Source organism: Aspergillus neoniger (assembly GCF_003184625.1).
Source record: "Aspergillus neoniger CBS 115656 unplaced genomic scaffold BO87scaffold_17, whole genome shotgun sequence".
In the NCBI taxonomy this organism is placed as follows: Eukaryota; Fungi; Ascomycota; class Eurotiomycetes; order Eurotiales; family Aspergillaceae; genus Aspergillus; species Aspergillus neoniger.
Genome location: NW_020291145.1, coordinates 385,620 through 409,444, shown reverse-complemented (window position 1 = coordinate 409,444; position 23,825 = coordinate 385,620). Strand labels below are relative to the sequence as shown.

Here is a 23,825-nt window from a genome sequence, read left to right as displayed (position 1 = left end):
AGCTGTCGTGCTTGAACACTCAGACACAGCAGAGCCATAAGAAAAGGGGAGGAAGAACGGGTGAAACAAACTTGACAAAGTAGAGAGATACGGAAACACGATATGTTTCAGGGTATGCCGTTTCCACATGTGTGTGGTCTTGTCCAGTACACCGTAAATTGGCTGTGCGTGAGTGTTGTGTTCCCATTGTATTTGCTGCGTCGGCCTTGTCAAGAGCCGTGGGTGGGTTCTCGTGTCCCAAGTGCAGAGTAGTGTATCTGAAAGGTGATTCGAAGACTGCACACCTTCAACCACAAGACATCTCCAAAAAGTCTCGTTTTCATAGGGAATGTTACATCAGGCCCCCGCAAACCCGTCCACTTCTTCAAATACCCAGAATCCACTAGACCCTGGGTTTCTTATCTAGATTTTTGAGAGAAAGCTTCTGAGGATAGTGGAGTCGAATACCCCAGGTGGATAGTCCCAAGAAAATTGAGAGCATTCTTTATATCGTGCCCATTGAGCACCGTGTCACCGTCGATATAAACCGACCGGAGGTCTCATCCCCATCCAAGAGGAAATGTCCTTGACGAGATGAAGTTGGAAAACCAGCTCAGAGAGGGAATATAATTTGGGAAAGGCGTCGGCTTGATGGGCTGTATATAGCAGCATCGTATAGTATACAGAATGGGGGAAATAATATATAAGAAAAGAAGTAGTATATAGAAAGTGACGGCGATGAAAAGATGGAGGATGCTTTAGAAGCTTTGAGGTATTTATGGTGCGAAGGAAGACCACCCGCCATGATTTCCCACGGGTGATGAAAAGATCGAAAGAGCAACGAGCAAGTGAGGAAGTGAGGAAGTGAGGAAGATGGTGTGGGTGACACCAAACGGGTATTTGCCTTTCTGGCAAACCGCCCCGGTCTGGAGGGCAGCATCCCGTGTGCCGTAACACCACGCAGCTCACCCCCAAGTTACCAGGTAGCTACCTACAAATAGACCATGTCTAGATCAGAGGATTTTTTGAAGGATATTACTACATACAAACGGCACGGGAAAATGGCAGGCATCACTACGTGCGACCGGAAACCAAACCCTTCTAAGTGTCAACCAATCAAGCGAACCTACTCCCCACCATACAACACTTGGATCGACGAAGAGGGCGTCGACATCCCGTCTCCAATGCGAATCACCACTTTCACCTGTAACGCCCGGGCTTCTCGAATGCAACACGCCAGACAGGTCCGTCCAACCTTGCCAATGACGGCATGATGTCCAACAGACGCACACCATGCTCGTGCAAATGTTTCCTTGTCGTGCGAGCCCCGCGCGTCGAGAAGGAGGATCTCTTCCTTACCTAGTGCGCTGCTGTGGCCATCCGAGTGAGATGTCTCCGCTAAGGATTCTAGAGGCACCCACTTGAACGCGTACGATCGGTGCAACGGATGGCCCGGCAAACGATGGTGCCTGTGAGAGACATGGCTTGATGACGAGGATGACAACCCGCTATCCGCTGCGTTTGGGGGATTCTGATAGTTGACCGAACCCCCGGGTGGACGGCACTCGTGGGAAGAAATGAATCGTACGTTGTAGGCCAACTCAAACGATACTGGACTTGGTCCGGTAGCAGTGGAAGCGAGAAGAAAATTGGCACAAGCCTTCTGAACCACGGTTAGGTTATGGCCTGTTCGTTTCGTATCAACGGAGAAGGTGAGGTCCTGAAAGTCGATGTTTGCTTTCGCCCAGCTATCGCAGGGGCCGTCGACAGGCAGCAAGAATACCCCACTTGTAAGCTCTCCCAAGCCAAGAGGCGTAGAGTCAAAGGAAAGCCGGTTTCCGTGTTTGATGCGTGGCTTGCCTGGACGTCGGGGCGGCTCGCGGACATCCACCTCGAACCACGTGTTAACAAAGTGCTCTCCACTTTCAGAGTCTTTGGGCACTATGCCGCTTGCCAGCCACGCCAAACAGACCTTTGTACCCGGCTGGCTGGCTAGAACTCGCCCAACAATGCACTTCTTACTCCACCAGGTCTTCCCCTTGTACGTGAAACCACCGTAAACGTTGGCGACTGGACCAAGTGTAGCCATCGCCTCTTCGTCGTTTTCCAGGATGGTTGCCATGAGAAGGTGGCTGATGGACTCGCCAGGGATTACCAACCCCGCCAGCCAGCTACGCGTAATCCAACCACCAATGTTCAAGGGACGTATGCTGTGAGGTGAATGAAGGAGGAGCAGCCGGCGCGATGGAGATCTGCTATACATCTCTTTCTTCAAGTCCAGTGTGGAATAATCTGCAGGTAGCGAGTTGGTAAGTGGTATGGTATAGGCGGCTTCGATTTTCTTCTCCACCCCCTCACCCTCAAGCTTGGACCGCAGTGCGCTCTTGAATGCATCCAGTCCTGGCCAGCCAATATTGTCTGCAAATACGAACAGTCCTTTCAGTTGTTGGTCAACGTGCCTGGGAGCCAGATGACACCGCCAGGCGGATTCATCATTATGGGCGGATGATGTAGAGTGATGTGTGAAAGCTTCGAGGAACCCACGATGGTGATGCCGTCCAGGCGACTTACTCGGAGCATGTATGGTTGGAGAAGGGTTGTCCGGCTCCACTGGATTGTAGGCGAAGTGAAAGCTGTCCAGAAAACGTCGAACTGTGACCAGATCCCAATTCAGCTTACCACTCCGTAGCCGGTCAAACTCGTACACATCATGCACCGACAAATCGATATCCCGCGCATTCTGCAGCAATCCAACTCGAACAGTGGCATCCAAACGCATCAGTAGCTCCGCGGCGAGCAGCATCTGAACGAGGAACCACTTGCGTTCCAGCGTGAAATGCACCCAGGGTTTGTCAGACTTGTCCGGATCAAGGAAGTCGCCGTCGTCATGTGGAGGATTCTCAAATAAAACTTGCCCAATGTGCAATCGCCAATCGATCAGACTGAAGTCAAACCATGCCCCAGGGGTAGCCAATACCACTGTCAAAGCTTTGATCTGAGCCTTCAAGCTATGGGAATCGCCGACATCTGCAAACAGAGGCCGCGCCGGTGGGTACAGAAATCGGTTGAATAGTCCACTATACAGCTCTCGAGTGCACTCCATATCTAGAATCGTCTTTGGTGTATCGCCGTGCAAGATGTCGTAGCGGAGAGTCTTGAGCGTCTGGAGACGCTCCACTAGGGCTCGCAAGTCGATATCGCGAACACCGATCCTCTTCCATGCAACCGGTCCTTCGCACAGCAACTTCTTCCGGTCATGAACGGTACCGTCCGAGCATTGGGCATATGGGTCATTATAGTGCCCCATCAGTTCATACGCCTCGGTTGCTGGTAGAGTTGAGATGTGAAGGAGGTCAGAGCATGGTCGTGGTTTCTCGGGGCCCGCGTATACGACCGAGTCGGCGACGGGCAGCTCGAGAAAGTGACGAAAGCCGATTGTACCAGCGTCTTTGCCATTGACTGACAGCATATTGGGTACTTCGTGAACGCCGACATCAAAAGTCGCCCGCTTCGGAGCTTCCGATCGTTTCCAGTGCCCCAGATGAACCGGCATTTCCCCTTCAATTACCCAGTCATCCGGTACAGGCAAGTGAGCATGGAGAGTGCACAGTGTGTAGGAGGCATGGGGAAGGGGCCGTCTATCCCAGAGATTTTGAATGGTGGGATCGTGGTCATCGAAAGGGAATATAATCTGTGGGTAGAAGAGTCCATGCTTTCCCTTCTCCAGCAGAAAGTATGGAGCCCCGGAGAAGATTGTCTCGATGTCCTTTTTTGTCAGCTGGTTGTGTGAAGGATCCTCGTGATGATGTGATGGATGGGATTTAGCAGCCTGATCCGAATGGTGATGAGAAGCATGATGTTCGTCTTGAGAGTGTGTATCCGGCTTTGTGGGATTGGATCGGGCTATGTCAGCCTCCTAGAAATGGTCAGGCTCCCCTTGGCAAAGTTCCCAGACCGCGCTGGTATCCTTACCGATTTAGACGTCTTTGTCCCGGATGAGGATCCCGATTCCGAGTCTCCTCGATGCTTGTGAAAGATATCATGGATCACACCTTTGGCGTGGGATCCGGTACTGTTGGTATCGGACACATTGGGTAATGAAGCTCTCCTGCCCCTCTCGTTCCTGGGCAGGTTATCGCCCTGATCCAGAGTGGCGGATGAGATGGAATGACGACGTCCAAAGAAAAAGGACATTCTGGGATTGTCAGAGACAAATGGGTAGAAGTTCTTTTGATGCTGTGTAAAGGCAAGAGGACAGGAACGATGTGTGGGCGATATCAGTCAGAGCAGATATGCTGCCACACTCGAATGGTGTCCGCACTCATTGCGGTCTCCCGAACGAGAGCTAATAAATAGTTATAAGGGAATAAACAATTGATGTGGGGGACGAAGCCCAGATAAAAAGCAATCTAGTCTAGCTAGTGCTGATCAGTCCACTGGTAAGGTGATAAGAGGATGGCTGCATCCGGACGGTTCGAGGGAGGTCGAAGAACAAAAAGAAGGCGAATGAGCTTGGTAATGGAGCTCCAGCGATGACGTCGGCCATCCGGCTCCCGGCATGGCCCGGTCGGGTAAGATGGTCCGACCGGCACATACACTACTCCAATTAAGTCTATATTTTTACAACTGAGTCTGAACGTAGATCGAGTCACAATTATACTGAAACTGTATGAAACTGTACTTGGGCATTCGCTGACAGTCATATATACACTTTTGGTTTCACAAAATTCATTACTCAGATTCCATTCATTATGGCATGTTGACCGTCAGTGTTTAGGCGTGCTTCTGGAGGAAGTCCAGCGCGGTCCGGTATCCACGCTCGTACTCCTTGCGCACCTGCTCATCTTCGAGGTTGGAGCGAGCAGCCATCCATCCGTGGATCTGGGTAGAGAAGGTCTCGACATAGTTGGCCTGCTGCAGGTTGGCACCGAATGCCTCGACATCCTTGGGGTTCTCGTCCTTGGAGGCCAGCACCGCCATAGGAATGTTGACACTCTTGGCATCGTTGGGGTCGAGCATCGCCGGGTGGCATTGCACTGCCGCCTTGAACAGCTTGTTATCCTGACCAGACGCCAGGGTCGTGATCTTGCCTCCCCAGCAGTAACCCAGGATGGACCAGGACTGGAAGCTGCCGCCAGCAGCGAGCTTGTTGGCCTCGGAGACAATGGAGGGGATCTTGGGCAGATTTGCGGGAGGAGCAGCCTTGGTTTGGAAGAAGTTACCCAACTTCTGCTTGTGGTCGTCGGTCTGAGGAGGGAACCAGGTGATGTCGGCCGGCTCGCCCTGGAAGAAGTCGGGGATGAAGACGCGGTACTTTTGCTCGCTCGCGGTGGCCAGGATATCGGCACCCTGGATAGTCTGGGGGAAGAAACCGAAAATGTCTGAAAGTCATTGCAAATCTTAGCATGGGCTTAGGCATGTTGGGAACGGGTCTATCATACCGTAGATGACGAGGATGGCCTTGGTAGCGGAATCGGGGCCGGTGATATCTGGATAGAGGATTAGTAGGTCCTTTCTGGTCCATTGTGTTTAACCTACAAGTCTTCAAGCCATTGATGGTCTTGTATTCGCCCTTGCCCTGGTAGCCCTGGGCTACGATCGGGGGGATGCTGGTGACGGTGAGTATGGAGGACAAGCCACTGACAGGGCGTTACTCACGAGCAACAGGCCTTGTTGACACCAGACATGGCTGTAGAGGAACAGTGAAGGGGGCGCACGATACGACTGGAGAGGGGTGTGACGGGGGTCAGGAAGGACCTTCTGAGAGGGAGAGTCAGAAGCTGTCTGGAGAACATGTTAGAGACACAGGCGGATAGCGGACGCACAGGGAGAATGAGACGGATGAGTTGGGTTGGGTGTGGGATGAATGGATGAGCAATTGAAGAAGAGAAGAAGAAGGAAGACGGGGAGGAAGAGACGACAACAGGGTTAAATGAAGCTGGGGAAAGAAAAGAGCCGAGATGCGAGGCCGACACACAGTAACTTGGAGGAGTAGCATTTAGCAGTGAAAGCTACCCCACCTGCCCTCGACGTCATCCGAATTCATCCCCGCCAATCCCGATTTCGCCCGGACTTCCCTTCTTCCCCTTTCCCAGGGTCAGGAGTTCGTATCAAATCACTTGGACAGTGTTGCATATATAATTACGATGTGCCTTTGCAGAGCTTCCGTTCAACCAGGAAGGATAATAGCATCTTGCATATGCGGGGAATAGCCTGGACCGGGCTGAGCATTGATACTCCTGTCAGCCCCACCATTACCTTCCCTTGGGAGCAGTCGTGAATCTTCTCACACCCACTACTACAGCCATTCTCGAGATAAATCTCTTTTTGCTTTTCTGAATTGATTATCTCTTATCTACTTGATATTTGCGGGAATAAATCAAAACTTGGAAGGCCTACTTGCAAGTGAGGCTAATCCCGACCGGAAGCTAAACAATGCGGACCATGGTAAGGATTGATCCCTAAGTATACTTAGCTCAGCAACTACACCATCTTGACATTCTCGAATACTTCATACAATTGTCCATATGTTCAAAGTTGGTTAGCTGATAGTAGGACTGATAAAATATATTATTATTCTATGCTCTCTACATTTTTCACAAAGTCTGGCTGAAACGCAGTATTACTTGATTGAAGTTTATATAATCCATCAGTGTTCTCGGTATGACCTTTGACCTTACCTAGTAGTAATACTACATTCCCCGATGTGAGCGATCGTATAAAATCACTGTAAACGATAGTAGCGTGCTATTCCGCTGCTCTCGATCCATACAAATTTCCCGTCAGCTTTACCATCCCCCTTGCTGTTGTGGACCTAGGTGTCGAGACTTCCGAAAACGGAAAGGAATGCCATAGGAGCAGCCAGATACCGCTCTTCTTTACAGTACATACACTTAAGAGCCTGGCCATGCGTTTACTAATGATCATTCGCCACCCTACATCCTCAACTTGCATGCCTACCAAATTTGTATTGTTACACTGCATGTAGAAAGCAGAGCGTGATGCATACTTGGGCCACTGATAACTGCGGTCGCCACATTCCAGGTTCCTCTTAGGGCCTACTCGCTTATCAGGAGTACATTTGTGAAGCAGAATCCAGCACGATGCTGGCATGCATAATGTGGGCCGCCTCATATAAGACTAAGTCTGTCTTTCATGTCATATTCTGAAGATTTCGAACTGTGCTGATGAACGGAGTAGACACTTTTCCTAAGATATGGAGCCTACATGGATCATAGTCGCTGAAAACATACACAACTCTTTTACCACCAGGATTTCGCGACATGCCACACAGGGTGATTGTGATATGATAAGACTCACTTTTCTTCGTCATGCCCGCAGCTAATTATCTCCGAGAATTGGTCTTGATGGCCATGGTACTGTCTTGAATCCATGTGCCAACAAGAAGTCATGTTAATGGGTCCAGCTATCAGGGCTGACATTCTAGCCTTGCGTCGAAGCTAATCTCGTGCTGGAAACTGCACTGTAGATCATGTCAATGTCTGACTTCTCAGCAGTATCTTTCGGTAGCCATTGATCAAACGACTTTTTCTTTGAAGCCAGCCAGCTCAGGGATTTCATTCTACGGTACTAGTAACAAACGGCCAGACATCATATTACGTTTTTTATGCGTATCACCTTGATCGCCCCCATGGTCTTGGTCTGCAGCATAAATTTCGCTACTAAATTTGCTACTATATGTTACTGCATACAACTGCCGGTTGATCCCTGCACTGCTAGTTCTCGTCCCGGTATCGGCATTGTTGCAGCAGCCAAGCCGGCCATTCTACCTCCAAGTCTTGGTGTCCGAGAAAAAGTACATATATGGATATTGATATTACACCTAACACGGCCGGCAGAGAACATTACTCGCTGAACGAAGCATGTTGAATAATATATGACTCTACCGGTTTCAATGTATACTTTACAGCACACATTAAAGCTCATTGCCATCCTTGAAACGCAAGGGATTATACAGCGAAGCCTATCTTAGGACCAAGTGTTAATCACTGGCAGATGATCAGATAACGGACATAGAACTATTCACGAAAATAAATATTCAATACCTTGGATACCATAGGCCACTAGACATCTTAGCATCTCACAAATCACCTCATCCAGCCAAGCAATCAACATCCTATCTGCTCCACTCCCTAGTGCTATCACCACTCACCCAAGAAGCACGCCTTCTTATCCCCCATTGACACCACCCATGCTGATCCCCACACCGCACAGACAATTCAAGCTTGTTGCTACCACTCAGTCACATCGAAGAGATAGGCAGGAAGAATAGACTCACCATCCGGAGATTTACACGACACATGCAGCTGCAGGAAGATGCAGTAGATAGGCAATTGTCACGTAATACAAGCAATGCTATGGTGACATCGACGTCTCCAAGCATCTGCCAACACATCATAGATAAATCAATGGTTCTATCACTCGTTAACTTCTATACAACTGTAAACTATACACAAGACAAAAATATCACAATGTTTGCTCATAAGAGGTTTCCCCGGATACGATGGTTTTCGCCGGACGACTCACCGTCGGAACGACGTCTGCTCTTGAAACTCGACCTTCTCATCGTCCCTTATGCTTTTCTTGCCTACTGGACGAAGTATATCGATCAGGCAAATATTAGTGAGTCCACAAATCGGTACCACAATTGGCACAATGACATCAATATTAATGTCTACCAACAGACAATGCCTACGTCTCTGGAATGCAAGAATCCCTCAACCTGCAAGGAAATGACCTCGTCAACCTGCAAACTATCTACACCGTTGGCGCCGTCCTAGGCCAACTTCCATTTGCTTACCTGTTCACCAAATACCCCGTCTCGTACCTGATCCCAGGGATGGACTTGCTCTGGGGAGTCTTCACTCTACTGCAATACCGCGCTACTTCGTATGAAGAGATGATGGCATATCGCTTCTTAGTAGGGTGGTTCGAGGTATATCCCAACCCATACCCCTACCTCCTTTCCACAGAATAACCGACATTTCACAGGCCGCCTTCTTCCCCGGAATGCATTACATCTTCGGTACGTCCAACCCACCAACACCACACTCCACAAGATATCTAAACATCTGCAGGATCATGGTACCAAAGCCACGAAATCGCCCGGCGCGGGGGCTTCTTCTACCTCGGCCTAACACTAGGCACACTAACAGCAAGTTTCATCCAAGCGGGAGCATCCGCCCAACTGGACGGAGTAAACGGCCTCGCCGGCTGGCGCTGGATGTACATCATCTGCGCAGTAATCACCATCCCCGTCGGGATCCTCGGATTCATAGTCCTCCCCGGGACGCCCGACAAACCGAACCGAATCGTGCTCAGCAGATCCGACATCCAACTCGTCCGAACGCGACTACAGAAAGCCGGACACGGGGTGCAAGAATCCAGCGTCTCATGGAAGACCTGTGCGCGTGTGCTACGGAACTGGAAGCCCTGGGCGCTGCTGTGCGTGGACATTTTCTTCTGGAACGCGTGCGTGCAAACCACCACGGGTGGGTATCTTCTCTGGTTGAAGAGTCTGAATCGGTACTCGACTAGTAAAGTCAATGAGTTGTTTGCGATCGCGCCCGGGCTGGGGATGTTTTACACTCTGTTGGTTTGCTTCGCGTCGGATTTGGTGCTCGGTCCGGCGTGGGCGATTACGCTGGCGCATGTGTGGAATATTATTGGCTTGGTGATTCAGGTTATTTGGGATGTGCCGGAGTCGGCGCTGTGGTTTGCGTTCTCGACGATGTATTCGTCTGTGGCGATGTCGAGTGTGTTGATGGGGTGGATTAATAGTGAGATACGACATTCGCCGGATGAGAGGGCGATTGTTTTGATTGTGTTGAACACGATTGCTCAGTCTACGACGGCGTGGACGCCGCTGTTGGTGTTTCCGACGGTCGAGGGGCCTAGGTTTACGAAGGGGTATTCGTTTGTGCTTGCTTGTGCGATCTGTTTGATTGTGTCGGCACACGTTACGAGGTACTTTATCGAGAGAGAGTATGTCTGCTCCGATGGTTGCGGTTTGGGTGATGCTAATGTGTCTAGGGATCGCGCGATAGCTGCTAGTGATGAGGACTCCGCGGCTTCTCGAGACGAGACAGAGTCTGGATCTGCTGTCGTGCAGGTTGCACGGCCTAAGACCGAGTATAGGTATACTGATGGGGAAGGGATAGACGCCAACTGAAGATAGAGGGGATGAAATTAGTCAATTAGATGTTGAGCCATCTTATCTAACTGTCACGCAATATACCTGCATATGGTGTAGACTTAGCATCCACTACCGCCCGGCATCGGAGCACATGGCTGAAGCAGTGTCTCATAGAAATACTAAAATCGTGTCGCGCATGATGCGGGGAAAATGGCGAATTTGTATCCTGCATGTCCATCCCACTGATAACACGCTTGCGCCATGGAAACATCTGATGGCGGGATTGGTGAGGAGTTGACACCACACCAGACTATATCACTGCTACGTTCGAATGAGAGTAGTAACCCAATACAACAACCGCAGACACAATGGGCGACATCAGTACAAACAACCGCCAAAATGGCAAGAAGCAGATCCTGCTCAATGCCTTTGACATGTCCACCGTGGGCCATCTGTCCCCAGGACAATGGAAAGTAAGAATCTCAACTCCACATCCTGCTATTATACTGACATACACACGCAGAACCCAGCCGACAAGTCAGCCACAAAGCGCAAGCTAGACTACTGGATCAATCTAGCCAAGCTCCTCGAGCGCGGAGGCATCAACGCCCTGTTCCTGGCCGATACATACGGCGGATACGACACGTACGAAGGCAAACTAGACGAGTGCATCCGACGTGCAGCGCAGTGGCCCGTCACTGATCCGACAATCGTACGTCGCTTATACACCCACTGCCAGATGTATACTGACAAACAGAACAGCCCATCTCCGCCATGGCAGCCGTGACCAAGAACCTCGCGTTCGGAATCACAGCCTCGACCTCCTTCGAGCCACCATTCCTCCTCGCGAAGCGCTTCTCGACGCTAGACCATCTCACCAACGGCCGCATCGGATGGAACATCGTGACCTCGTGGAAGAAAGCAGCCTTCAAGGCCATTGGCCTTGACACGCCCATCGAGCACGACGAGCGATACCGCCAAGCAGATGAGTACCTGCGCGTGCTATACAAGTATGTCCTCATACCTTCCTCATATACCCTCCCTCATCCACTAACATGAATCATACAACAGACTCTGGGAATCCTCCTGGGCGCCCGACGCCCTCAACCCGGACCCCGAGAACGACAGCTACGTGGACCCGGACAAGGTGCGCCAGATCAACCACAAGGGGAAATACTTCACCCTGAACACGCGCCACATCGTGGACCCGTCCCCGCAACGGACGCCATTCCTCTTCCAAGCTGGCACTTCAGCAGCGGGGTCTTCCTTCGCGGCCACACACGCCGAAGCGATCTTCGTCTCAAGCCACTCGCCCACCGTCCTGCGGCCCAAGATCGCCAACATCCGACGTCTGGCTGCCGAGCAAGGGCGGGATCCATCGTCGATCAAGTTCTTCGCGACGTTCACGCCGATTATCGGACGGACGGACGAGGAAGCGCGCGCTAAGTATGAAGAAGTGAAGAAGTACGCGTCTGTCATTGGGGGACTGGTGCTGTTTAGCGGGTGGACGGGGATTGATATTAGTCGGATCCCCATCGATCAGGATATCACGGCGGCGGATTCGCTAGAGGCGCATAAGGTCACGAGTCAGTTGGATGCGTTCACCACCACGAGCGAGGACGTGCCGCGGTGGACGCCGCGGGTCGTGGCGGAAAAGGCGGCCATTGGGGGATTGGGGCCTGTTGCGGTGGGGAGTCCGGAGAGGGTGGCGGATGAGATGGAACGGTGGGTGAGGGAGGCGGATCTGGATGGGTTTAATTTGGGGTATGTGACTACCCCGGGGACGTTTGAGGATGTGGTGGAGTTGTTGGTGCCGGAGTTGAGGAGGAGAGGGCTGTATCCTGATGCTGTTGAGGAGGATGAGGAGGGAGAAGGGTTGACGGCGAGAGAGAAGGTGTATGGACGGGGACAGAGGGAGTTGAGAGCAGATCATCCGGGGAGTAAGTACAAGTATGATGTTTATGTTGAGGAGGAGGAAGAAGCAGCAGCAGCCTAGTAGTCTATTCACATAGCCACATACAGTGATTACTGGATAGACCCTGTGACGACAAATAAACTACCACAACCCAAAGCCACCACAGCGCCGCAGCCGTGAATCCCAGTCTTACTTACCTCTTACAAACTAACTTACTTCCCCAGTCTACTCTCAAAACTAAACATTCCCCTTCCCTGACCCTTCATGTTCCACCCAACACAGCAAACATAGCATGGCAAGGCATGGCATGTGTATGTGTCCAGCCTAACCCGACTAATACCTATTCATCTTCCCCGCCCCCAGCATTCCTCCCTAACCACAACCGCCAAGCATGCATGAGTCCAGACCAGTCTAGACTTTTTTTTTCCCACCCCCAAATTCTCACTAGCTTAGAATGCGAATTACTTTTTTCCTTCCTTTATTTGGGTTTCTCCTTCGGCCGGTAGAGTCAAGCGAGAGACAGAGAGAAAGAGGGAGAGAGAGACATTAGGCTTGCAGTAGCGATGCAGCAATGCAGCGATCTCGTGATCGATCGATTGATGCAGTAGTGGTGTGAGTTCCGTGCCGGATTTAGATTTGTTTATTTAGTTAGTGAGTTAGTTTAATTTAGTTCGTATTGGTGTTTGTATGTATGTATGGTACGGTATTTATTTATTGATGTTGTCTATATTTGATGGAATGAATATATAATAATAATTATCGATTGATGAGGGTTTCTTGCCAAGCTGCCAAGCTCGTACGGAGGGACATGATATGTCCATATATCCATGATTGGGGGTCTTGGTGTGCTTGGCAGGGATTCTTACACGGATGGAAGATATTGGGTAGTGAAGTAGGGATTATTGTCTTAATGAATACTATCTTCAGAATGTAGTAGACTGTAGATAGATGAGGTGGTGTTGGTAGTGATCTGAGGCGGTGTGCACTCGATAAGTAATCAACTGAAACATGCAGGTAGATGCTTTGGTTAATACATGAATAGAGTGGCGATAAGTGTTGCCAATGGTATATTACCATCTATATATATGGGTTTACGGTGGATGTATGGTGGATAAGTAGGGACTGACTGGGGATGTGGATATGTGGCTACTATTAGGAGTATCCGTCTACAGTATGCATCGGAGATACCACCAATATGATAGTATCAACTTGATGCCAGAATACTACACAACCAGCACATCATAAATATATATAAGTAAAGCTGACACCGTGGTATCGCCACACAACCATTGGAGGAGAACCCTCCAATACCCTATTCCAATCTAAACATTCTCCTAATACTACACGAAATAATATATAGTAATTACTATCTCTTTGTCAGAGTAGTACACCCACTAGATACTTTATCGGACCGACTCGACTCGACTCAAATCGGATGTCAGAATACGATAGTCCGAGATCAATGTGAATATCCATCTTACAGTAGTAATCATATTCATTGCCACACAGACACGCACACACAATCTAGGAATAGAAACATGATAACAAAGCGAGCAAGACTATACCCCGTCCCTCCTCGGATTGACTCGGAGATACCTCCTATTATAAGTAGTAGTTCCCACAGTATAACAAAGCCATTTATAGTGTGTGCACAAACCAGGGCTCCATCCATTCATTCATTCAATCACTGCAGTGCACTTCAGGGGAACCGAACCCCGACCGACCGATCAAAGCCCGTTATCATTTCTCTCTCTTCCCTTAACATGTGAATCTGTCTTTTCATCTACCTCATGCCTAGGTTATTTGTATCTGTGTAAACCATCGGCCACCTCCGCACCTAAGTATGTATACGACTCCCTACTAAGATCTAAACCGTGTCACGGGAGCAATACTCACTATAACACTCCTAATATATAAACAACGAACGGAGTACCACCCCCTCTCCCCATAAGGCCAAGCCAAGCGAATCCGTACCATAGATACCACCATGCTAGTTAATCATACTAGCTAGCTAACTGGATCAAGCTTCCTGCAGCACTGGCTCGGGCTTTTCGCCATGGCGCTCGGATGAATAGGCGAGGCTAGTCTAGGCATGGGGACAAACTAGTTAGTTAGTTAGCTAGGGTAGTGTAGTGGCGAATCGCTTACTTGCTTGCTTGCTTGCTTGCTTGCTCGGGATCCGGGGTTTGATTGTAATGTAAGTACTAGACTGCGTGAGGGTAAAAAGAGGAAAGAAAAAGAGAAGTGGAGCGGAGCGGACGGAGCATTGGCTGACATGCATGGATAGTGTGTATGTATGTATGTGACTAGTTGGGTAAGTGGTGTGTCGGTAAGATAACCGGGAGATGGTAGTGGTAGTTAGTGATGGGGGTGGGAGGGTGAATAGGGGGGAGTTAGTGAGTGGAATGTACTAAGGAAGAGGGATTTATCACCTGGTAGGTAGGTAAATAGTTAGTCTAGTTAGTGGTTTTATCGCGCATTGACTGACTGACTGACTGACTGACTGACTGACGCCTTGCATGAGGGAACTCACTGACTGACCATGCGATGGTGCTTGCTTACTTGAAGTGTGTATGGAGTGTATGAGTGTATGGTACTAAGATGAATAAGGAGTAAGCTCCTGAAGGATGCGAGGCTAGCTAGCTAGCCTTCTTTGCACCAAACTAGCTCATTTACTCACTTCCCCATCATCAGTGGGTAAGTATGATTATCCCCAGGCGAGTCATTCCCATCAGAGGGCATGTCCGGCTCCGAGGTAACTGACTAATGACCACCTACAAATGACTTGCTATTCTTCTAGACCGCAACTTCATTCATCCACAGCAAGCATGGAACCTCATATGAACAAAATACTCAACAATGAGCGATTAACAAATATACTTTACTTTTCTGGTTTACTTTATCTTACTTGAATTGACCCGTCAGGAAAGATACAAACAAATAAATAACTCTCTTAGGCTACTAGCTACGTTGCATCCTGCCGGATGGCGTAAGGTTCATAAACTGAATCCGCTTCAAGCTTTTCCGGACGGAGTCTGAGCTCGAGCCTTGTCTCTTCTTTGCTCTCCTTTCTTTGAGGTTTGCTGTTTTGATGCCATTTAAGATAGATATGGAAGAATCTTGTTTTTTTGGTGGTGGTGGCTTAATGACTTGATTTTTGTAGTATGATCTAAAAGGTTGTAATCAGTAAGCATATCCCGCAGATCCCGAATCCAATTGAATACGTGTTGGCGTTTGAGGCTTAAGGCCGACTGTCTTAGACTTTGATAGATAGAGTTGTGGTGGAATTGAACACAGCAAGGCTGCCCTGTCATTTACAGTTGCCGCCGCTAGTCAGTCACCCATGGCTCCCCTTTCATTCGGGAACATATCTAGAATTGTGTATGCGATTTGGTGTATAAACTTAGTTGGTACTTATGTCTAGTCTACGCTAAATCTTGTAAAACTACGTTATAAAAACTTCCATAATTGAGTTCGCTACTCCACAAGCTGAGTGGTTAATGTGTCAGCCCGCGACATCTGATACACTCCATGTGTAACCTGCAAACTGTGATATCTCTCCTATCCTCCTCCCCCGTATTTTAAGTTCGGTTGATGATTCACCTCGTCCGTTACAGTCCACCTATCAGCAGCAACACACCTACGCAGCCAAGCCTGATGTGTAGGTAAATCATGTTCGCTGGTTCAGCGCGAATAAGCACCTCTCTTGGCCCCCTTCCCCCCCAGCCGGAACGAAAAGTATAAAACTAGGTTGACAGCAAGGTTAGGAGACGGGCGCAAGGAACACCGTGACAGAGAGCGATGGCGATGAGCCTATCACATGTAGTCAATCCCGGTCGGGTTGACGACGCCATCTCACTTAGTACTTCGTAGATATTATCGAAGTAAACTGAGTCTGTCATGGTTGGAAAGGTATCAACGGCAGCACGTAATCTACTCTAGTCATTGTCGCGGCGGTAAGTACGGTGTGGAATCTGCCGGCTGCTGCTATCTCCTATCTATCTCCTAGCTTGCAGACGGATAACGTCCGAGCAGACCCTTTTCGAGGCCAATGCACACTAGCAGCTCTCCTGAGCGGCTAGGGAGACCACCGGTTGGTTTAGTGGGTATCTAGTCAGAGTCATTGCTAGTTCAATACGTTTAGTCGGCAGTTAGTCCTCCTGGCTATAATCTCGTAGGTTCCATGCTGCGATGGCGACTGAATGAAGGGGGCAAAAAGACTGGTCATAAAGATGTGCTTGATCGACGATGCACAGATCACATTGGCTACAAGTTGACCCATCGAACCCCCCTGTCTGTGTAGGTTGCACCAAGTTGCACAGGAGGAGCTTCCGGGCAGGGTTGTTTGCCCGGACCGGGGCGACTAGATTTTTGTTCGTAATGGCAAGGAGTGACCCCCTTGCGAGACACTGCCGAGAGGGTACAGCATGGCATGGCATGGCATGGCGTAGCATGCGTACGGAGGATAAAATGGGATGATTGACTGGATATGGTGTCGAGATGGAGGGATGGATGAAGACAGTTTGCTTGGTGATTATTAATGCGTCTGTCACCGTGGCCGCCACCGCCCTCGATCTCCCGACCCCTAAACCCCCCGCCAATACCGACAGGTTGGTGCTGGCCGCGCCTCCCGTCGGGAAAGGCTAGAGATGGTGGACCGTTCGGTTCCAGGGAGAAGAGGCCAAGCTTGTGATTTCCGGCGCCTCTTTGTTTGCGCGGTCTGGTCACGCACTACCCAGGACATGGGGGGATGAGGAGAAGGAGGTGAACCCAGGTACTACTACCCAAGGAGGCAGTAGCCTCCTCCTCCAATAGGTAAGTACCTTGGACGGGGGGCCCTTATTTAGCGGTAATCTTAGGCCGGGGAGAGGTTCGTTGATAGGTAGGTCTGGTCAATCCACGGATCCTTCTCGTCTGGCAACCTTCCGAGGGAACCAATGACTGCGGTGGTTGGCATCTAGTCCACGGGGCTTGCATATGCGTTTCTTCAGCGGATTGATTTGAAACCCGACTGTTGACACCATCGCGGATGGCGGTGATTAAGGTTGACCTGATTGACGAAGCCATGCTGAAGCCATCCGAGGCTATCCATACGTGAAGTACACAACAAGCAGATACAGAGGGGTGTTTCCATACCAAAACACCAATACCCAGCATACAGATAAGCTTAGCATCTAGAAAGTGTAGTTTGTTGGTCAAGTTCTCTGGAATCCTCACAATGAACAGAACAGCGTAAGTGACCGAGGGAGTGTAGGTGTACAGCTTGCGCGTGTCAAGCAAGACTGGCACCTGAATGGCCGGCTATCTTGTCCCAAGATGCAGGCCGACCAGCCAGGCAAGTCAGGTGGGGCATCACGGAGGGAAGAGTCGACGCTAACGCCCGGATGGGGATAGTGGGCCACACCCGAAGCCCGAGCCAGCCAGTGCAGACTCTCTTCCAAGGCGCTAGTACCGGGCGTATCGACGTTGTACCATTTGGGTCAACACAAACAGAGCAGGTAAAATATTCATACCGACCGTGTGTATGGGAGTAGTCTACTGAAAACTACTGAGTACTGAGTAAGTATACTGCCAGACACGGACCTATCCACCAATCAGTAGCGCTGGTCCAAGATTTGGGAAACTTTGGTAAAGCCAGTCCCTGCCTATCGCTTGGTTCTTCCTTCCCCGGGGAATGAATGAATGAGTACAGCACGGTAGGGTGGATGGCCCGCAGGACTGACTGACAAGTGCCAACAACCCTATCGTGGTCAGTCCAATATGCGCTCGTATTGGAAGTTGGGGGGGATCCTCGGAGGAATGGGACAGAATGATTGGAATCTCATCCACCAGCGATTTAAACGATCGGGGGGACTGCCCCCCCGTCAGAGCCAGGGTCCCAGGAGAAAGAACAGGTGACCTTGGCCGTGGAATGGAAGAAGCGGACCAGGGACCGTTTGCCTTTGACGGAGAATGGGTTTTTCTGTGTAAGTGCATTGGGATGAGGGCCGGGACGCAAGTGTCCGTGCGAGCAGAGCAGGGCCCAGGCCAGAGCAGTCGATGGCCGACGGATACGAGGTACCAGAAAAACAAAAAAACCGTCAACCGTGGATCGAAAACCACCTTTCCCTTTGGGTCCCGATATTGTTTCATCCAAATCTGGGAGCATTTCAATTAGTGATATCTTTATCTTGTATCAGCAAGTCATTGGATACTGTACCATACTGGGACATCTTCCCCCCCCAGGACGTAGAATGTTCCATTGGTGGATCTCCCCGTCGAGCTATACCCAAGTAATTCTCCGTACATCGGCCGGTCGCGGGCTGTCTCTGCTAAGAATAATCTATCTTCTCCCCCAGCTGCGAGTGTAGCTGTGCCCTGCCAGCTAATTATTGCCGGTAATGTTTCTAATAATTATGACTTCCAAGAATTATGATGCTTACCAGCATTGAGGGACCGCCATGGCTTTCTTCCTGCTTCCCCCCATCCTCTCGCCCCGACCCGATCAGCCTCAGCTGTGTCCTCCACCGCCCGGCATCTGTCATGCATTCCTCGACGCAAGGAGCAACGATCGCTTGCCTGCCCCTTTTCGGGTTCCCCCGTGCTTTGCTTTTTCGCTTCTTTTTTTTTGTTCGTTTGGTATTTTGAATTTTAATTCTTGGTCTGGTGTTGATTGCTGCCGGTCCACGTCGACTGGCCCTGGCGTGTCCTCCGTAAATGGCCTGTTCACTGGCCCTCTTTTGCTCCTGCTTCCTGTTCGGCCCCTCTTCTCCCCTGGTGCCCTGGGAGATGAACCCTGGGTGGACGCGTCTCTATCCGTGCCATTATTCTGATCGTTGTTAATTCTCCCGACCATCCACCGTCGATCTGGAGAAACCATCCCCCTCCTTTTTCCCCCTTCCCCTCGTCTGTGATCGCTACCCCCGACGCAGAGGGCTAAGCTTATTCTAAACTCCACCAAAGAGGGCAACAGCGGCCAGCATTCCCTGCTGGGTCGGGGTGGCCGATCGACCAGACGGGACGGCGCTCCACATGCCTATCTATATACATACATACAGCCAACCTAGTTTTTACGATCCCAAGATCCGTATGGAGTAATGGGAGAGGGGAAATAAGAAAATTAAAAAATCAAAGGAAGGGAGGGGAGTATGTGGAGAAGGGAAAGAACAGAAGTACGGTGTAAAGTACAGTGACTTTGTTTTGTTTCCTGAGAAGCTGCCAAAGGGGGCAATCAGCAAAATCCCAGTGAAAAGGCAGATTGAGATTGGATAAACAATACGGCGGAGCGACTAGACCCAAAAGAGATCCTGGGAGGGCTAACCGGTTTTCTGGCACCATTGATTCTGGCCCTTTTAGGGTCAAGTCCATCTGCAGAAGAGGGTCTGGACGATTCTATTTGCCGGGCGAGATGACAAGAATCGTGTCCATATCTCGTCTCATCTGGAGGATATTGAGGAGGGAAAATGGGAAATGACTGGAATGATTGTGAGTTCCCTGCTCAAAAGGAGCTGATTATTGATTATCCATCTCTACCCCGTAATAAGAGTTTCTATTATCAGCTATCTATCTCTGCACCGTTCAGTGGAGGACTAGGTGGCCGACTAACCGAGTCGCCCCCCTCGACCGTGGGAAGCGCCAAAGGTGGAACGGAACAGCTTGGGCGCCTGGACGAGCCCTGTCAACCACGTTGCCGTTGATCAGGCGTCGAGGGATTGGGATTCTGGGACTGGTTCAGTGTGTTTTAGCGAGCCGTCGTCGTTTGGTTCGGCTTAGCTTAGGAAATGCTAGGCTAGGCTTAAGTGGTCGATAGTCAGTAGCGCTGGGGGTGGTTGGACCGGGAGAATGGCTCCATCCGGGTGTGGTTCAGGGTGAGCGAGGGAGAGACAGACAGAGACAAGAGACTGACTGAGTGACTGGTAAGGTTCAGTCAGGTAGGAAAGTTTGTTGCCAATGGTTCCTTTCAATAATACCGGCGGAACGTCCTGGGCCTGTCCGGGCGCGGCTGGGCTTGTCTCTCCTAGGGTGTGTGTTTTCTCCTAAATGCTGATTTTCTTTTCTCTTCTTTTCTACTTTTTCTGATTCACCTCCTGGAGAGGGGTTTTGCTTTTTGCCTGATTGGACTCACTCCATTACGGTTACATGGAAGGTAGCGAAAATAAATAATTTGTTACTAATTTAAAAAGCATTAAGTAAAAACAAGACAGAGAGTTGTGTTTAAAAATAAGTATACTAAATAAATTTTGAGAAAAGAAAAGTGAGCAACAGGCAAGCATTCATTCATCCATTCATTCATTACTGCTGAAATTTTGGTTGGGTCTTGGCCCCGATTGGGAATCCTCCACTCAATGCGGTCGGACCAGACTAGCTGCTTTGGATGCTGCTTTTTGAAGTCTGCTGATTGAGAAGATTATTATTCTTTTTTTCGGTCTTATTTCGTTTTTCTATTTCTTTTTTAATTGACTGCTGATGGAATAAATAATATTAAGATTAATAAAAATTTAATACGACGAATGAAGATTGGACTGGGATAGTCCTGCGTGAGTACGGGATGAATGTCGTGCTTTGTATCTCACCATCTCTCCCTATTTACTCTTTTCTCTCTCTGTGTCAGTCTGACCCTCCTGCTTGGTATCTTCAGTAGTGGTAAAGACTGGTAGATAAGTAAATTCAAACCATTTCCCAAAGAGTAAATAAATAAATAGAAATGAAAATAAAAGCAAAAAAAAAAAATAAAAGAAAAAAAAAAATAAAAAAAATAAAAACTGCGTGTGAAGGAGAGGGAGTTAGTCATTATCGGACCGTCAGGGTGGGTATGTTCTCCCTGGTATTTTTTCCCGGCGTGAACTCAACCCCCGCGCTGGCCAGACCCGGCGCTGGACTGGTCTGGATACGTCTCCATTCCCGGCTTGTTTGGTCCTCCCCATTTTCGCCCATCAGCAAATAATCCATATTATTATTCATATTCACTCTCCATCCCGAGTCTCTTTCTGCTGTTCTTTCTCGTTTCCCACGAACAATAAAAGATCTCCCTCCGTGAACTTACCCCCCTCAGTTGCTTGTCTTTTCACGACTTCTCTTTTTCTCTTCTCTTCTCTTCTCCTCTCCTCTCCCTCCCTGCCGTGCAAGCTTATCCAACTAGCATCTTCCCTCCTCCCATCAGCGCCACCCACGACTTGTCCGATCTTCACCACTAATTAATTCCCACTCTTTCAGCTCCCACCAAACCATCCATCCACCACCACCACCACCACTACTACCACTACCACCACCACCACAAACTCCCGACTCCGACTCCGCCCGCCAATCTTCTCCTTCCCGCCCTCCCAAATCTTGCTCTACGCGCGCCGGATCCTACCATCCCCGCTGCCACTCAACTCCCGTCCATGGTACTCTAAACTGTCATTTCGCCTGATCTTCATCCGCGCATCCACATCAACACCTTAACACATAACTATTTCTTTCTTCTCTCGTGCGCATCGCGTGAGGGCGCGTTGGCCTGCCTGGAGGAAAAAAACAAGATCATGCCGTTGTCTTGACTAGTTTCTCATCGCAATACACCTATCTCGCCATCCTACGACCTACCTCGTCGATCTCTCTCCATTGCCGTGTTCGCGCTTGATTCTTCTGTCGCATCAGCACCCTCGCTCCATCGGAAAGGATATGACTTCCTGATAAAACACTGGGGTCAATCCAACCTGACGTGAAAACTTTATCGATCGTGAAACAACCGACACAGGTGGTACCCGTCGAGCATCATACCCACGGTCGATCTCCCAGGACCACCCCCGTTGCAGACTCAGATCGCTGATCGCGATCCGATCGCCCCTCCTGGATCCTCCAGACATTGCCGGTGGCCTGTCTGGCAGTCGATACTGGACCCTTGCATCTGACTCGGTCGCCTTCCCAGGACATCTGTCCAGCACCTTGGCCGGCCCCTCTTCCGTGGTAGTGGGTGATTTATTTCCTTCCTCTAGCTACTCACGCGAGACATCCGCCAACCTGGCTGCCCTCGCGATCCCCCCTCCAGGCATGGGGACGGCGCTCGATGCGCTGACTACCCACCAGCCGTTGAACTCGCGTCGTCCTGCAGCCCCGACGCTGCCCAGCTTTGAGCTTCCTGCACCCAACTTTCAGACCAGCGTCAAGTACGCCCATCACAATCCTCCGCCTATTAACCCCAGCGTCAGCAACCTCCTCACTCCACCAGCGACCACGCAGTCGGGTGAAACTCTCCCTGCTACGACCTCGCACACAGCCACCACCACGGCACCCACAAATCCGGAGTTGGCTCCGTACTGGCAAAGCCAGAGCGCATATCAGAGTGGGTCAGGGGCAGCAGCTGCCCGTCAGTCGTGGAACTCGAGTGTGGTGTATCCGAGTCGAGACACCTTCTCTCCGTCGGTGAATTCCCTGAATCGTAATCCTGCCACATCGACTCCAGGCACCGAGCACATCGCCCAGTCATACGAGATGAATCACTTGCCGCCGTTTCACCAATCTGCCTCGGTCTCCGCTGCTGCACCAGTTCAGGCGGGTGCTCCTCAGCAGCATCACGCAATGACACACGCGATGTTGTCAGCACACAACCCGTTGCCCAACCCGACACCGTCGCCGCATCCCCTTCCCACCAACGACCCCTACATGGTCAAATCATCGTCTGCCCCAGCCTATGGGACTATCCAGCAGCTGTCCAGCCCACCGGGCGGCTATTCGCCGTACGGACAACAGGGCATCGTGCCCAACCGGGTGGCATCTAATCCGCACCCTTCGCACCATCTGAACTATCAACGACAGCCATGGCCGTCATATTCGCTTCCGGCGATGAACGGACCCATCTGGACGAATGTGCACAATCCGAACGGGCAGATGTCACTCACCGGAAACTTGCAGTCCGGAGTGCTGCCTGGGTTGCCTGGGTACAACAGTGGGCACGTGGCCAATATGCAGCAGATGCAGCAGTTGTATGGGGGTCACCCACCCCATCCGGGTCACGGCGCTCCAGGACCCACCAACGATCGACCGTTCAAGTGTGACCAGTGTCCGCAAAGCTTCAATCGCAACCATGATTTGAAGCGACATAAGCGAATTCACCTCTCGGTGAAGCCGTTCCCTTGCACACACTGTGACAAGAGCTTTTCACGCAAGGATGCGCTTAAGGTGAGCCTATTGATCTTCTTTGGTTTTTCTGGTCTGGTCTAGTCTAACAGTGTACAGCGACACATTCTTGTGAAAGGCTGCGGCAAAGACGGCTCTGATGGCATGAAGCCAGGGGATCACGGGATGGTGAAGGAGGAGGATCGAAGTGACGAATCAAATGGACAGCACTGAGACGGGATTGGCGTTTATCGCATGTTCTGGAGTTGATGGAGGGTCGTTATTGTATTTGATTGACCAGCTACTCTGGACGGCGAGTTTGTATTGATTTGACTGTGACTTGTTTTTTTGACGGGACAGGTTGGGACCGGATTGTTGATTGTTTGCTTTGTTCGGGATGGCATCAGCGTCGGGCAGCCTGATTCATGTATACGTATGTAAGTAGAGGCGTTGGCCAGCGTGTATGGATTGGAATGTTTGTTATTTACCATCCGTTTATTCCTTTATGAGCGATGCTTGTTTTGATTTCGTCTGACTCAGATTGCTTGAGTGGCACATGAGCGACCTGTCAGAGGGGACTATGCAAGGTCTCCGGAAACACTACTACTCCGCCAAAGTGATCAAACCACTCACCGCTGCAGTGGGTGTATCAGTGCCCCTTGCCCATGTCCATAAAAGCTGCCACTATTGTCAATAACCATC

The 23,825-nt window shown here is 50.3% G+C and overlaps 6 protein-coding genes across 6 annotated transcripts; 3 read left to right on the top strand and 3 right to left on the bottom strand.

Annotated features, from left to right (window-relative positions):
* Positions 1-1,105: 1,105 nt before the first annotated feature.
* On the bottom strand, positions 1,106-4,447 carry BO87DRAFT_459327 (uncharacterized protein; the record flags this gene model as incomplete). The annotated part of the gene is made up of 2 exons (XM_025628954.1): positions 3,952-4,447; positions 1,106-3,895 (listed from the first exon to the last, which is right to left on the bottom strand). Exons 1-2 carry the CDS (start codon positions 4,171-4,173, stop codon positions 1,106-1,108), a joined length of 3,012 nt encoding a protein of 1,003 aa, XP_025479504.1. The 5' UTR covers positions 4,174-4,447.
* A 193-nt stretch (positions 4,448-4,640) lies between these two features.
* On the bottom strand, positions 4,641-5,946 carry BO87DRAFT_335186 (dienelactone hydrolase family protein). The gene is made up of 5 exons (XM_025620479.1): positions 5,805-5,946; positions 5,638-5,739; positions 5,518-5,588; positions 5,421-5,468; positions 4,641-5,360 (listed from the first exon to the last, which is right to left on the bottom strand). Exons 2-5 carry the CDS (start codon positions 5,664-5,666, stop codon positions 4,753-4,755), a joined length of 756 nt encoding a protein of 251 aa, XP_025479503.1. The 5' UTR covers positions 5,667-5,739; positions 5,805-5,946; the 3' UTR covers positions 4,641-4,752.
* A 2,525-nt stretch (positions 5,947-8,471) lies between these two features.
* On the top strand, positions 8,472-10,504 carry BO87DRAFT_436671 (putative MFS transporter Seo1; the record flags this gene model as incomplete). The annotated part of the gene is made up of 5 exons (XM_025627836.1): positions 8,472-8,622; positions 8,685-8,920; positions 8,992-9,025; positions 9,078-9,984; positions 10,033-10,504. 5 exons carry the CDS (start codon positions 8,472-8,474, stop codon positions 10,169-10,171), a joined length of 1,467 nt encoding a protein of 488 aa, XP_025479502.1. The 3' UTR covers positions 10,172-10,504.
* On the top strand, positions 10,504-12,310 carry BO87DRAFT_359484 (xenobiotic compound monooxygenase, DszA family; the record flags this gene model as incomplete). Its single annotated transcript, XM_025621517.1, has 4 exons — positions 10,504-10,608; positions 10,659-10,847; positions 10,898-11,145; positions 11,207-12,310. 4 exons carry the CDS (start codon positions 10,504-10,506, stop codon positions 12,129-12,131), a joined length of 1,467 nt encoding a protein of 488 aa, XP_025479501.1. The 3' UTR covers positions 12,132-12,310.
* A 1,628-nt stretch (positions 12,311-13,938) lies between these two features.
* BO87DRAFT_60597 (uncharacterized protein) lies at positions 13,939-14,517 on the bottom strand. Its single transcript, XM_025629420.1, has 3 exons — positions 14,483-14,517; positions 14,199-14,356; positions 13,939-14,153 (listed from the first exon to the last, which is right to left on the bottom strand). Exons 2-3 carry the CDS (start codon positions 14,325-14,327, stop codon positions 14,058-14,060), a joined length of 225 nt encoding a protein of 74 aa, XP_025479500.1. The 5' UTR covers positions 14,328-14,356; positions 14,483-14,517; the 3' UTR covers positions 13,939-14,057.
* Positions 14,518-21,839: 7,322 nt separating this feature from the next.
* On the top strand, positions 21,840-23,754 carry BO87DRAFT_436655 (putative C2H2 finger domain protein; the record flags this gene model as incomplete). The annotated part of the gene is made up of 2 exons (XM_025627835.1): positions 21,840-23,186; positions 23,244-23,754. Coding segments are annotated over 2 exons (1,461 nt in total), but the record flags the coding sequence as incomplete, so codon positions are not given.
* Positions 23,755-23,825: the final 71 nt, after the last annotated feature.